This window comes from Marmota marmota, unplaced genomic scaffold, assembly GCF_001458135.2.
Source record: "Marmota marmota marmota unplaced genomic scaffold, marMar, whole genome shotgun sequence".
In the NCBI taxonomy this organism is placed as follows: domain Eukaryota; kingdom Metazoa; phylum Chordata; class Mammalia; order Rodentia; family Sciuridae; genus Marmota; species Marmota marmota.
The window spans coordinates 15,018,242-15,030,583 of record NW_026000026.1 but is presented as its reverse complement, the minus strand read 5'-3'; the positions used below and the strand labels follow the sequence as shown (position 1 = coordinate 15,030,583).

Sequence of the window (12,342 nt, the reverse complement as noted above, 5' to 3'; positions counted from 1 at the left end):
TGGCCCTCCCCCTCTTTCCCTGGGTTATTACCACATCCCCCCCTCCGCCCCCGACCTCCCTTCTGACCAGCAGAGCAGGACAGGCCCAGGCCTCCTAAGTCTCTGCATTGCAATGCCATCTCCCTGGCTGGCGTTGGAGCCCTTGAACGCGTCTGTAGAGAAGGCACAGAGGGTTGCAGGGCATGAGAAGGACCAGCGGAGCCAAGAGCTGAAGACAGACCGGGCACGCTGCAGAATTTTGAGAGCCCAGTCCCAAATGAAAGTGCAGGGCGCCTTGTTCAGACATCACAAAAGATGTCAAGAGCAACAGCACAGCACTGACCGCGCGCAGGGCCCTTCTGAAGGTGACCGCACCGCAGGTACAGCCATGAAGCCCCACTGCATGGAGGAACTGTGTGCAGAGTGACAGGGAGACAGGAACGGGGGTTTTTTCTTCTGCCATCTCATTACTAAACTGCCTTTGAGGTTGACTGTACCTTTTACAGAGAAGGAAACTGAGGCTCAGCGAGGAGAATCATTTACCCAGAGTGATGATTAGGGGGTGGCAGGCGCCTGAGTGCTAACCCAGGCCTGCCGGGCTGCAAGCCTTGTCTCAGCCTGTGTCTGGGAGTGGGCGGGGGCCGAGGGAAGCAAAAGATGAGACCAGGAATGAGTGGAGCTATGTGGCTAGTGGTAGCCATTGGGGAGTCATAGAAAGCCGGGGAGGGACCTAGAGTTGAGCCCCATCGTCCCAACACTTCAAGTCTGTTCTGTTCCCAGGACAAGTGGGAAAATGGAAGGGAACTGGAAGGGAGCTCCCAGGATCCACAGGACTCCTGCTTGGGCCTGGGATTAGGTTTCCATTCATGGTCCACAGGGAGATTTATCTCTGCAGGAGCACTGAGGGGTGAAGTCAATGATTTAGGAAGTGACTGAGTTAGGGCATCCTGGAGATAGACTGTCACTGCCTGAGCATCCAGTCTGAATGTCCCACTTGGGGTGACAGTGACTGTGGAGTGGCCGAGTCAGGGGTCAAATGAATGCCAGCACATTCGGCGCCTGCCTTGCAGAACTGATAACTGAATACTGGTGAGGGCCCCGGCCTTGTAATTAGCCCCCCAGGTGTCAGTCAGAAACCAACAAACAACCAAATCCCCGGCCCCGCCCAGCCTATCCACCAGCGGGGGACGATTAACCATTAACCCCCAGCCCTCCCCGGCACAGCCTCCACCCCTTCACAGAAGCTAGGCCCAGACTCCAGGCTGAGCCTCCCAGAGGACAGTTTGAAAGGAAGGAAGGCAGAGAAGGGATCTGGGGGGAGATAGGGGGAGGGTGGAGGGCAGGGGCTGGGAGTGGGCATCCTGGGTAGGGTGGGTGGCCGAGGCGCGGAGGTAGGGGAGAATGCGCCTCTCCAAAACTCTCGTCGACATGGATATGGCTGACTACAGTGCCGCGCTGGACCCGGCCTACACCACCCTGGAATTTGAGAATGTGCAGGTGTTGAGCATGGGCAATGGTAGGTGGGGCAGGTGTGCCCAGGTATGGGAGCCGATCTTTGGCACTTGGCTTTGGGGTGGGAGGAGAATGGTAGAAAATGGTAGGTGGGTCCTGTGGGCTGCACAGATGTTGCCAGGTGAAGCCCAGGTACCACAGCCAGAGGCATTCTGGGTGAGGGGAGCCTGGCCAGGGCAGATTTTCAGCAAAAATGGATCCCAGTATCCCCCTATTCCAGGCCCTTCCACAGTCCCTGTGACCTCAGAGCTGTCCTGCTGGGCCTGCCGCTGGCAACAGAGATGTAAAGAGGAGCTCCTTTTCAGTGTCCAGTTCCAATAATTCAAACCAACATGCCCCCCTGGAGGCCCTTGGCCTAGATCAGAGAGATGGAAAGGTGCTTGTCCCTGGAGACAGTGGCTGGAGGCATAGCTGCATTTCAGAGTGTCCTTGGGACTTTCCCCAGGGAATTGGAGTGTAGAAAGGGAGCTCTCGGGCAAGATTAGCTGGCTGAGAGGCCACCTCAGCTGTGTGCTGTGTGTGATCCTGTTTCTGTGTGTGATCCTGAGTTTCTGTGTAGTGTCTGGGAGGGGCAGACGCGTATCTTTGGAAATACATTGGCCTATTTGTGTTGTTGGCCTGTGTGTGTTCTGCATCTGTTCCTGTTGATATTTGTTCCTCGAGTAGGTCTGTCTGTGTCCCAGGGCTGTCTGTGTGTCTTGTTTACGTAACATAAGCAGCCTGAGTGTGTGTGCAGGTCTGTGGATGTCTGTTCACAAGTGCCATGTTAGCTGGCTACATTGGGGGAGGTGGGCACACGTTTTTGTGCCCTGTGCTTTCTGCCTATGCGTCCTGCGTGCCATTCTGCAGGGCACCCATGTCTGCACCTGCTGTATGTCTGTGCATATCCCCTGGGTGGGGGTCAGTGTGTGACCTTGCAGAACCGTTGTGTGGATCTCTGCTGTAGCCATTCACCAAATGAGCTTCACACCAGCCACATCTCCATCTGCCTCTCAGCAGGTATTGTCGCCTGTGTGTGACTCTCCAGGTTGGTTCTCACATCACTAATGATGCATCTGTAGGTGCTGGTTCTCCGCAGGAGGTGGGAGGAAGCAGAAAGCCTGGAAGCAGGAAGACCCTGGAGGCAAAGGGCCCTAGCAAGTCCCAGGCCAGCCTCAGAACAGAGATGGCAGCTGGCCGAGGTCAGCCTGCCGCTGCTTCCTCCCACAGCTCTGAGCCCCTTGGTGTCAGGCTGCGGCTCTGGCGGAGGGCTGGAAAGTGCTGGTTCATGCAGCTAGAAAGAGGAGGCGGCAGCTGGGTCAGTCTCATTGGTGCTCACCCACCCCTGCCATCCACCATTGTGTGACCTTGGGCATGTCACCTCCTCTCTTGGCCTCTGCATCTTCTATAAAATGGGCTTCTCCACCCCAGGAGAAGCCCATCTGGCTTCTAGGAGGATCTGGGATGTTTCTGTTGCACGAGACAGGGTGTCTTGTGACCTCACAGGGACAGTACGTGTTGTCACACTCCTGGCCTCTACACAGTTCCATCCAGAGCCCAGGATTCGTGTGCTCCTGAGGCAAAGGTTGACTGGGTGTCCCTAAGACACAACACCTCCAACTCTGGAGTCCAAAGGATTGGAGCTCAAATCTGACAGAGATCTTTCCCACCGGTGGGAACCCAGCAAGCTTCTTTCTTCCCTGAGCCTCAGTTTTCTTATCTATAGAATGGGATAGTAGTATCGCCTGCCTCCCAGGGCTAACCAGAGGATAAATAAGATAAGGTTCCTGAGTGCTTAGCCCTGGCCCCAACAGGGGTCATCTCAAGGACTCTGGGCATCTGTAAGCAGAATCTGACTCCTCCACTGGCGCTTGCAGTTGTCTGGGTGTTGGGGTTACGTGACGTTGTCCTCTAAAGATTTGGGGGTATATTCTGAGCTGGTTGCTCGAAGGCTCCAAGGATAGACACCCATCCCCTACCCCAATTCAGAAGCAGCAGCGGGAGGGGTCCATGTTTCATTTTTTTTTTTTTTTTGCAGTACTAGAGATAAAGCCTAGGGGCGCTCTACCACTAAGCTATATCCTCAGCCCATTATTTTTTACATTTTGAGATAGGGTCTCTTTAAGTTGCTGAGCCTGGCCTCCAACTTGCAATCCTCCTGCCTCAGCCTCCCGAATCACTGGGATTTCAGGTGTGCGCCACCACACCACCTGGGGTCCTTGTTTCTTGAGACTCCAACAGACACCCCAGCATAGGCAGCATGGTGGAGCAGTGCAGCACACTCACACCATAAAATGGCCTCTCTACTTAGCATCAGTGTTACGACATTGGGCACGTCACTTGTCCCTTCTGAGCCTCGGTGTCCTCACCTGGAGAATGGGTGTGGTCAGCTGACTTCAGGGGGAAGATGATCTTCCTGATGGTACCCAGCCCATCCTGCCCAGAAGGGGGCCCCTTCCAGTCTCTGCCCGAATGTCAGGGAGTTTCAAATGTCAGGGAGTTTCGGAGTCAGCTCTCCCTGGGGGCCCAGGGAGGAGAGCTGAGGGAGAAAGGGCACCAGACGCAGCTTAACAATTATCCCTGTCTCCAGGAATAATTCACCAGGTGGAGGGGCCACACTCCTGCGCACACTCGGGAGTCCTAGGAGATGTTCAGCCAGGCGACGTCAGAGCTGAGATGTGGTCTGCTTGGCCATGCGGGCTCAGGTCATCTGCGGCAAGAGCCCCCTTCTGCAGAGACACTTTTATTTCACAGTCGCTGATACAGGGCTTTCTGTGGGCCAAGCACTCCACATGTATCAATATGGGAATCCTCAGAACGACTCTAGGGGATCTTATTATGCTGCCTGGTTTACAAGTGAGGAGACAAGGCAGCCAGCATCACATGACCAAGTGGGCAAATTGGGATCTGATTCTGGACCACACGGTTTCAGAGCCTCTGCCCTAACTCCAGCACTACGTCCCTCTCCAGGCCTTAACCCATAGTCCCTTTAGGAGTCCAAGAGCAGATTCAGAGTTTCTGTGGAAACAGTCATGCACTTCTGAGGGAGGATGGTCTTGGGTTTTATTATCTTCTCTGAGGGCTTTATTCTTAGTGGAAGATTTGCTTACAAAAAAAGGGGGGCTCAAGGGCTGAGATTTTTTGAAATCTGAAAAGATCTGGACCAGTTGAACAACTCCCTTTTGTAGCTGGGGAAACTGAGGCTAGGGGAGATTAAAGCAGGAAAAGGAACTTGGCCAAGGCCAGCCTCAGCATGAGGTCCCTGGGACCCTGACACCACCTAAGCCCGAGGCTCCCTCACCTGCAGCCTCCAGCCTCCCCTGCAGCCTCCAACCTCCCCTGCAGCCTCCAACCTCCCCTGATTTCAAACAGGTGTGGAGCCTTTTGCCTCTGGGACAGGAAGTATTTGAGAGGTGCCTAGACCTTGCCATGACCCTCCCAGGAGGCAAAGGAGTGAATGTTTCTCTTGCTCCCTAGGGAGCCTGCAGGGCTTATGGGCACCAAGCTGAGATGTACCCAGCCCTGGTCACTTCCTGGCGAGGAAGAGGGACAGGACCTGGATCTGGGGAGAAGCTGGGAGAATACTTGTCCCTTCCATGTCCCTTCTGCCCAACTAGGAGTCTCTGGGGTCAAACTCATCTCTGGAGTGGCCAGGTTTCATGGCTTCTGGAAAACTGGACTAGAAGCTTCCTTGAGGGGACAGGGCCCTAGCAGATGATTTTATCATTGTTGTTTTCCAAAATGAGATATGTTTTCAAAAGAGAGATCTCCAAACCCTCAGGAAGCAGAAAGGCCATGGGCCAATCTCACCCCACCCCCAGGTGACCCTGTGAAGTTAGAAGACAATAGATGCAAAATGAGGCCACGTGACTTGCCCGAGGTCCATGACGGGTGTTAGGGTAGAAAGAACCTCTAGTCTGGCCTAGGCCGAAGCCCTAGAAAGATCTCCACAAGGTCCTGTGGTTCCTGGCTCTCCAGCCCTCCTGAGGCCTCACTCTTTCTCTTCTGGTACAGAAACATCCCCATCAGAAGGCACCAACCTCGCCGCGCCCAACAGCCTGGGTGTCAGTGCCCTGTGTGCCATCTGCGGAGACCGGGCCACGGGCAAACATTACGGTGCCTCGAGCTGCGACGGCTGCAAAGGCTTCTTCCGGAGGAGCGTGAGGAAGAACCACATGTATTCCTGCAGGTGAGGAGCCCCTCGGCCTCCATGTCTCCAGCTGGGAAATGGGCACACTTGGGCTCTTGCTCCCCAGGGTCCAGCTCCTTCCCAAGTGGGTCCCAGAGGCCTCTGCCCTTTAAGGCCCTCAAGACACCTCTGGTTTCTTGGGCTTTGTGGATCTAGGTGGGAGCATCTACTCTACCAATCCGGCTTATTAACCATAGAGAGAAGAGACCCATCCTCCAAGATGACACTGTTTCTAAGACAAATGTGAGATTGGCCCATGGCCTTTCTGCTTCCTTAGGGTTTGGAGATCTCGCCTTTGAAAACATATCTCATTTTGGAAAACAACAATGATAAAATCACAGCCATGAGCAAATCCTGTGCCAAGCCTCATTCAGGTTTCAGCTCACTGTCCTCTGCCGACAGATACCCCTCTGAGGTGGTTACTATTATTTTTCCCATTTGATATATGAGGAAGCTGTGGTTTGGAGGATTCAGAATTTGCCCAAGATCAGCCACCTTGAATCAGTGATGGCACCCTGGTTGACCCTCAGGTCCTCACCCATAACTACTGTGTGGCCTCACCCCTACCTCAGACCCTCTCCCCCAGAGATGCTTCTGTGGACCAAGTATCGGCTGAGCCCTCACTGGGAGCCTGCTGTGGGCTGTGGGCTCTCACAAGATAGGGAGATAGCAGTGCTCCGGAACTCAAGAGACTAAGGTTCCCACTCAGCTTATCTCCAACCAGCTGGGTGACCAGGGCCCCATGTTGCCCCTCTGAGCCTCGGTTTCTCCATGTTTGGCAGGATAGGTGGTACTCTCAGAAAATCCACATGATCCCTCCATGTCCTGATGGGATATCATGAGAATTCCTGGGGTGCAGAGATAGAGCAAGGTTGCTGGGGTGGCCATATGGTCAGGGTCCCCGTTCTGTCCTAAGATGGGGAAGTCGTGTCTTTTCCATCCAACCATCCCAAGTCCTCTCCAGATTCAGCCGACAGTGTGTGGTGGACAAAGACAAGAGGAACCAATGTCGCTACTGCAGGCTCAAGAAGTGCTTCCGGGCTGGCATGAAGAAGGAAGGTGAGCCTCAGCCCTCCCCTACCCACCACCGCCCCACCTGTGCCCATGGCTCCCTGACCGTCATTTACAACTGTAGCCACACTTTATGGCTCGGTGACAGGCCCCAGGGTGACTGGCTAATGGCTGAGAGGAGGGAGGGCCTGGAAATCTGACCATAGGGAGCGGCTGGGCTTGGTCTTGAGAAAGATTCAGAGATAAGCTCCCACTCAGATACTTGGGCTCCCAGCAACTGCCACCTCTGCCCTCCTGTCCCACCACGAGGGAGCCAAGCTGGGTGTTTCTTCTTAATGTAATATCTCAAACATTACAAAAAGCATAGAGTGTAATACTATAAGCATCTAAGGACCCACCACTCAAACTAATGGGCTCACTATTCCTGGGCTTCCTGTTCAAGGGACAAGTGTCCCAATTCCCCTGGCCCTCATGCTTGGGTATCGGGTGATCTCTAAAGTTTTCCTATTCTAGACAAAGGGAACAAGGTGCCAGCCTCCTCCTGGATGGAGGAGGAGGGGAGAAACAGGGCACGGCATCCCTGATGGTCTCCCCAGGCTTCCTCACAAGCCAACACCAGTCACTAGGCTGACTTTTCCCATAATCCACAGCTCGTTCATTCTTGTGCCCACTCTGGCCCACTCTTTTCCTCAAACAAAGGCTCCCAGTGGGGAAGCACTTGCCTGAGGCCCCACAGCTGGTCAGTGGAAAGCCCAGCTTTGCACCTCAGCTTTGTGCTGTTTGGACAACACCTCAATGCTGCTGCCCCTCCACACCCTCCAGGCCCAAGGGATGTTTAAAAGTGGTTCCCATTTCAAAGTAACTGGAGTCATTTTCAAATCTTTTTGTTTTCTTCTTCTCTTGACTCACCTTTTGCAGCTCTGGGACTAACCTCAGGCCTTCACTTCCAGTCCTGTACAGTCCAGGTCTGGTCCCGTTCTCACACACACACATACATACACACACACACACACACACACACACCCCATCCAGAAGCAGAAACCTGGGACCCAGACTGCCCCAGGTCAACTAGGAAGGAGGTGAAGCTCAGCCTTGGTAGCCTCCTGTCCCCTGCCCCTGCCCCTGAGACCCTGGCTCATCTCTACAGGGCCTTAGTATCAACTTGGAATTTCCACTGGAAAATCTGGGCCTATCGTTACTGCTCCAGACACCACGATTCTAACACTTAGTGGTTCTCCAATGCAGTAGGGGTTTTGCAAAGTGCCAACATCCCCTCTTCACATCACCACCCCAGTTTGCCTGGGGAGTAAGCCCTCTGACCCTCTGTCACCTTCAAGTTCAGGACCATCTTATGGATTGGGGGATATTATGAGAGGGGATGTGGTACACGTGTGAGTTTTGGAGATGAGACTGAACTACTGGCTGAGGGCCTCACATTCTATGGCTCCAGGGAACGGTGATTCTGTGACCCCAAAGGCCTAAGATTTGAGGCTCTATGATGGTCCAGAGGTGATATCCCAAAGACATTGTGTTTGAGAGAAGGAGTCTCATGTAGAACTATCATCTGGTGGGAGAGGGCTGGCAGCCCCCTCAGCTGAGGCCACCTGCCTGGGCTGTCTGTGTCCCGGTCCTGCCTATGGTCAGTCTTTATATATGTCTCTTGTTAACAACCAAAGTAATTTTCACCTGTGCAACTTTAGGGACATTCCCACCTCTTCCGGGCTCCTGTTTTCCATTTATAAAGCAAAGGAGCTGAACTGTCATCCACAGAGCCAGCAACCCCATATGTCCGCTCCCGGGAGGAAAATGGGCCCCAGGCTGTTCAGCCTTAGCTCAGCTTTGAGGATATCTGCCTGCCTCTTGGACCAGGAAAGCAGATATTTTCCAGGAGAACAGATTTGTGGATGGCCAGTGAGGGTGGGCCAGCAAATGCGGATGCTTATCTGCATGCCTGGGTTATGTGGAAGACCATGGCGCATGCTTGGTTGCTTTGAGAATGGGACAGGGAAGCAGCTGTGGTCAAGGCCTTGGAAGTTAGGGTGTTGCTATCTTTAAGTCTTTTAGCCAACGACACCCCTTCTCAGGCTGATGAGAAATTCCCAAAGCCAAGTGGAAGTCAGTGGAAACTCAATGGCCAGGAGAGTTGGGGGCAGTTTTCTTTCCCTTGATGTCTACAGGAGGATTAGGGGACTGAAAACCAAGAGTAGTCCTGGAAGACCAACAGTAGGAGCTGGAAATGGAGGGTTTCTGGACTAGGTGAGTCTAGAAGTCATCAAATCTATCACTCTGCCCTTCATAGGTGGGGAAACTGAGGTGAGGGAGTCTGGCTTAGAACTCAGGCTCCTTGGCATGAGCAGGCACCAAGCTCCAGGGATTGAAATTATAGTGACGTGTTTGGGAGGCATGTTCTGGTCTGGACTCCTGAAACTTCCTCTGGACTACAGGGAAGAGCTGGAAATCACACAGGCCTGTGAGTCTTGGTCAGAAGAAAATTCCACAGTGTCTAGAAAGGGGTTCCCTGGGGGTGCAAAGACTTGGACAGGGGGTCTGGGGAGGAACCTGAGTATCGGTGAGCCCAATAGCAGCAGAGAATGGTGAGCAGCCATCTAGGCAGGGGAGAGGGACCCAGACGCCTGGCTCAGGCCCCGCCCCAGCGTTCTGTAGGAAGATGGGCTCATCTCCTCTCTGCCTCTGCCCTGGCCGGTTAATATTCAATGGAAGTTACATTAGGTCCCCGACCCCTGCTAATACTGAGCAAACATTTGGAAAACATCATTCCGTGACTGAGCTCGCGCCGGGCACTGATAAGGCCAGCTTAACCTTGAGGAGCCCTGTCCGCAGCTGCTGACGGCAGCCCTTTCATTGCACCCGCCTCCCCATGGCGCCCTGTTGGGTGCTGGCTGCCAGGGGAGGGGTGAGGCGCCAGGGTGAGAACCCACGGACAGGGATGTGGGCTAGAGGAGCTCTCCTACCTCAGGATCTCTGCTGCACCCCACTGACTCCTGGGCCCAATTTAGACTGTTTTGACCTTTATTCTCAACACTGTGAAATCAAGAGGAAGTGAAATAGTCTGGGTTGTCCGTGTTCCATGGAGAAACAGGGTGTTAGTAAGAATGAGAGCCATCTCTCCAACACCCTCTTCCACTCACTAACAAATATTTATTGAGCACCTACTGTGTGCCAGGCTGTGTTCCCGATGTTGGGGAGACAACAGAGAAGAAGAAGGCTAAAGTTCTGGTCTTCTGGAATCTTCCATCTCCTAGGGAGGCGGATAATAAAGAAGTTGACAAATAATTCTATAATAATTGCCTTAAGGAAAAATCAAGTAGGGTGAGAGGACAGGGCCTGAGGGAGGGGATGCCACATTGAACAGGGGATTGGAGGGGGAAGGTGATACTATTATGGAGACATGAATGAAGCGAGGAAGTCACTAAGTCCTAGGGGAAAGGGGATTGCAGGCTGTGGGTCAGCAGTGGCGGCCCTAAGGACGAGGGTGATGTGTCTGGGTGCCGAGGGGTGCTGCAGATTTGGTAGGAACTTGAGGGGCAAGGCCTGCACCAGCCCAGAGGGGAGACAGTAGGCCGCTGTGGACCTAGGGATTGCTGACAGTGGGCAGGGTGAGTCAGTATGGGGTGGTGTGAGAGAAGTACAGGACGACTCCCAGGGTTTGGCTGAAGGGCTGGGAGAATCCACCTGTGGCTTCCTGAGATGGGAGGAAATGCAGGGAGCAGGCTGAGGGGCAGAGCTGTGGGTGGGGACACTGAAGCCAGGAGTGGGGATGCCATTCCTAGTAGCAGAGAGAGAGAGAGGGATTCCAGACACAAGCCGAGGTCTCTGCAGCCTCTTTTTCCTGCTTCAGCAAAGCCTCGTTATACAGGGAGGCCTCTGGGACTCCAAGGGATGTGTCTGGGACAGTGGAAGGATAGTCTGATATCTTAGGCTAGACTGACTCTGGTGGTGGTGGGCACAGGCCTGGATCCCCGGTTCTGGAGGGCAGCCAGCATGGGCAGGAGGGAGGCAGCCTTGCCCTGCCAACTCTGAGGTCAGCCCAGGCTCAGGGGTTCCTGCTAGTGGATGAGCCACCAGGGCAGGTGGGTCCTCCAGGGACCCTGCCCAGGGCTAGGCTTCAGCCTGGTCTTCAGGAATCCTTGGCCATCTCTGGATCACCTGGTTCAACTCGTTTTGCTTTTTTTACACACTTTTCATTTGGAGAGAAAGGAACCCTCTTCCAAACCACTTGAAAACCTGTGATCTCTAAGCTCCCCTCCTCAGTGCCCCAGGCCCATCTTCAGTCCTGGTCAAGTCTCCAGTGTCTCACATGCCCCTGGGAATGGGCCATCACTCCTGCAGGCTGATTTAGAACCTGTCTCCCTCATTCCCACATGCTGAGCTGGGCTGTATCCTCTGAATGTCCCACCACCGCTGGCCCTCCCGCTTCCTTCCCCTGGGGGCAGCCCTGAGTTGAACTCTCTCCTCTTGCACCACTCCTCAGGGTCATGGGACATCCACCCCGACCCTCTCTGCCCTCTCCTCACCTCTCCTGCCTCCTCACAGCCGTCCAAAATGAGCGGGACCGGATCAGCACTCGGAGGTCCAGCTACGAGGACAGCAGCCTGCCCTCCATCAATGCGCTCCTGCAGGCCGAGGTCCTGTCCCAGCAGGTACAGGGGTGACACCTGGTGTGTCTCACACTATACAGTAGTCTTACTTCCTCCACCTCTGTCCTCCCCAGCCAGGCTCTGGAATATCAGATATTATGGATGGGAAACTGAGTCCCATGTCACATGGCCCGTTTCATAGCAAAAACAGAATTCGGTGTCGACCTGATGCTGCGGGGCACTGCGTACTTCATCCCACATTCCGTAGGCCAAGCAGAGTCTGTGCTCTCAACTGAGGGCTTGACATCAGTCCCAAGAGAATAGAGGGGCAGACCACTAGACTGGGGTGTCAAACTGGGGCTCAGGTAACCCCTTGCTGTGTGGCCTCAAGCAAATCACAGCTCTTCTCTGGGCCATGGCAGCTCCCTCTATGAGATGAGGTGATGAATTTTTCCCAGCTTCCCCTCTAGGGCTGAGGGATTCCTGGGGCTCTAAGGAGCTGGAGGAGGAGCAGGCAAGGTCCAGAGAGAGCCCTCTCCCTCCTCTCTGTGTCCTCCCTTCTGTCCTTTTCCCCAGAGCTTCCTTCTGAGCTGGAAGGCACCCATTGGGCCCAGTCCCCTCCAGGCAGGGAAGAGTTCTGGGAAGCAGGCTCTGAGCAAGTGCTCAGCACTTCCTTCCTCTCTCCTAGATCACCTCCCCCGTCTCGGGGATCAACGGCGACATCCGTGCCAAGAAGATCGCCAACATTGCCGACGTCTGCGAGTCCATGAAGGAGCAGCTACTGGTGCTGGTGGAGTGGGCCAAGTACATCCCAGCTTTCTGTGAGCTCCTCCTGGATGACCAGGTGAGGGTGGAGTCCTGCGGGTCCCCCTGTGAAAGAGCCTTAAACAGATTCGATTTTATTAAACATAACACATAGTGCTCATGTGTTCAAGTCACTCTACAAAGAATAACTCATTCAATCCCTCCAATGACTATGAGGCAGGTACTATGATTCTTCCCACCTTCTAGGTGAGGAAACGGGGGAATGGAAAGGTTAAGTTACTTGCTCAAGGTCACACAGATGGTCTCCTG

At 54.1% G+C, this 12,342-nt stretch overlaps 1 protein-coding gene across 7 annotated transcripts in view; it reads left to right on the top strand.

Annotated features, from left to right (window-relative positions):
* Positions 1–12,342, top strand: part of Hnf4a (hepatocyte nuclear factor 4 alpha) — a 54,066-nt gene that overhangs the window by 27,581 nt on the left and 14,143 nt on the right. For 3 of the 7 annotated variants that reach the window (XM_015480235.2, XM_015480230.2, XM_015480237.2), the window contains exons 1-5: positions 98–359; positions 5,485–5,659; positions 6,624–6,718; positions 11,225–11,331; positions 11,957–12,112. In XM_015480235.2, the coding sequence (XP_015335721.1) occupies positions 113–359; positions 5,485–5,659; positions 6,624–6,718; positions 11,225–11,331; positions 11,957–12,112 (780 nt within the window). In that variant the 5' untranslated portion in view covers positions 98–112. Of the gene's footprint in view, positions 1–97; positions 360–1,231; positions 1,496–5,484; positions 5,660–6,623; positions 6,719–11,224; positions 11,332–11,956; positions 12,113–12,342 lie in introns of those variants that run through there. The other 4 variants (XM_015480253.2, XM_015480248.2, XM_015480261.2 and 1 more) reach the window with 2 other exon arrangements.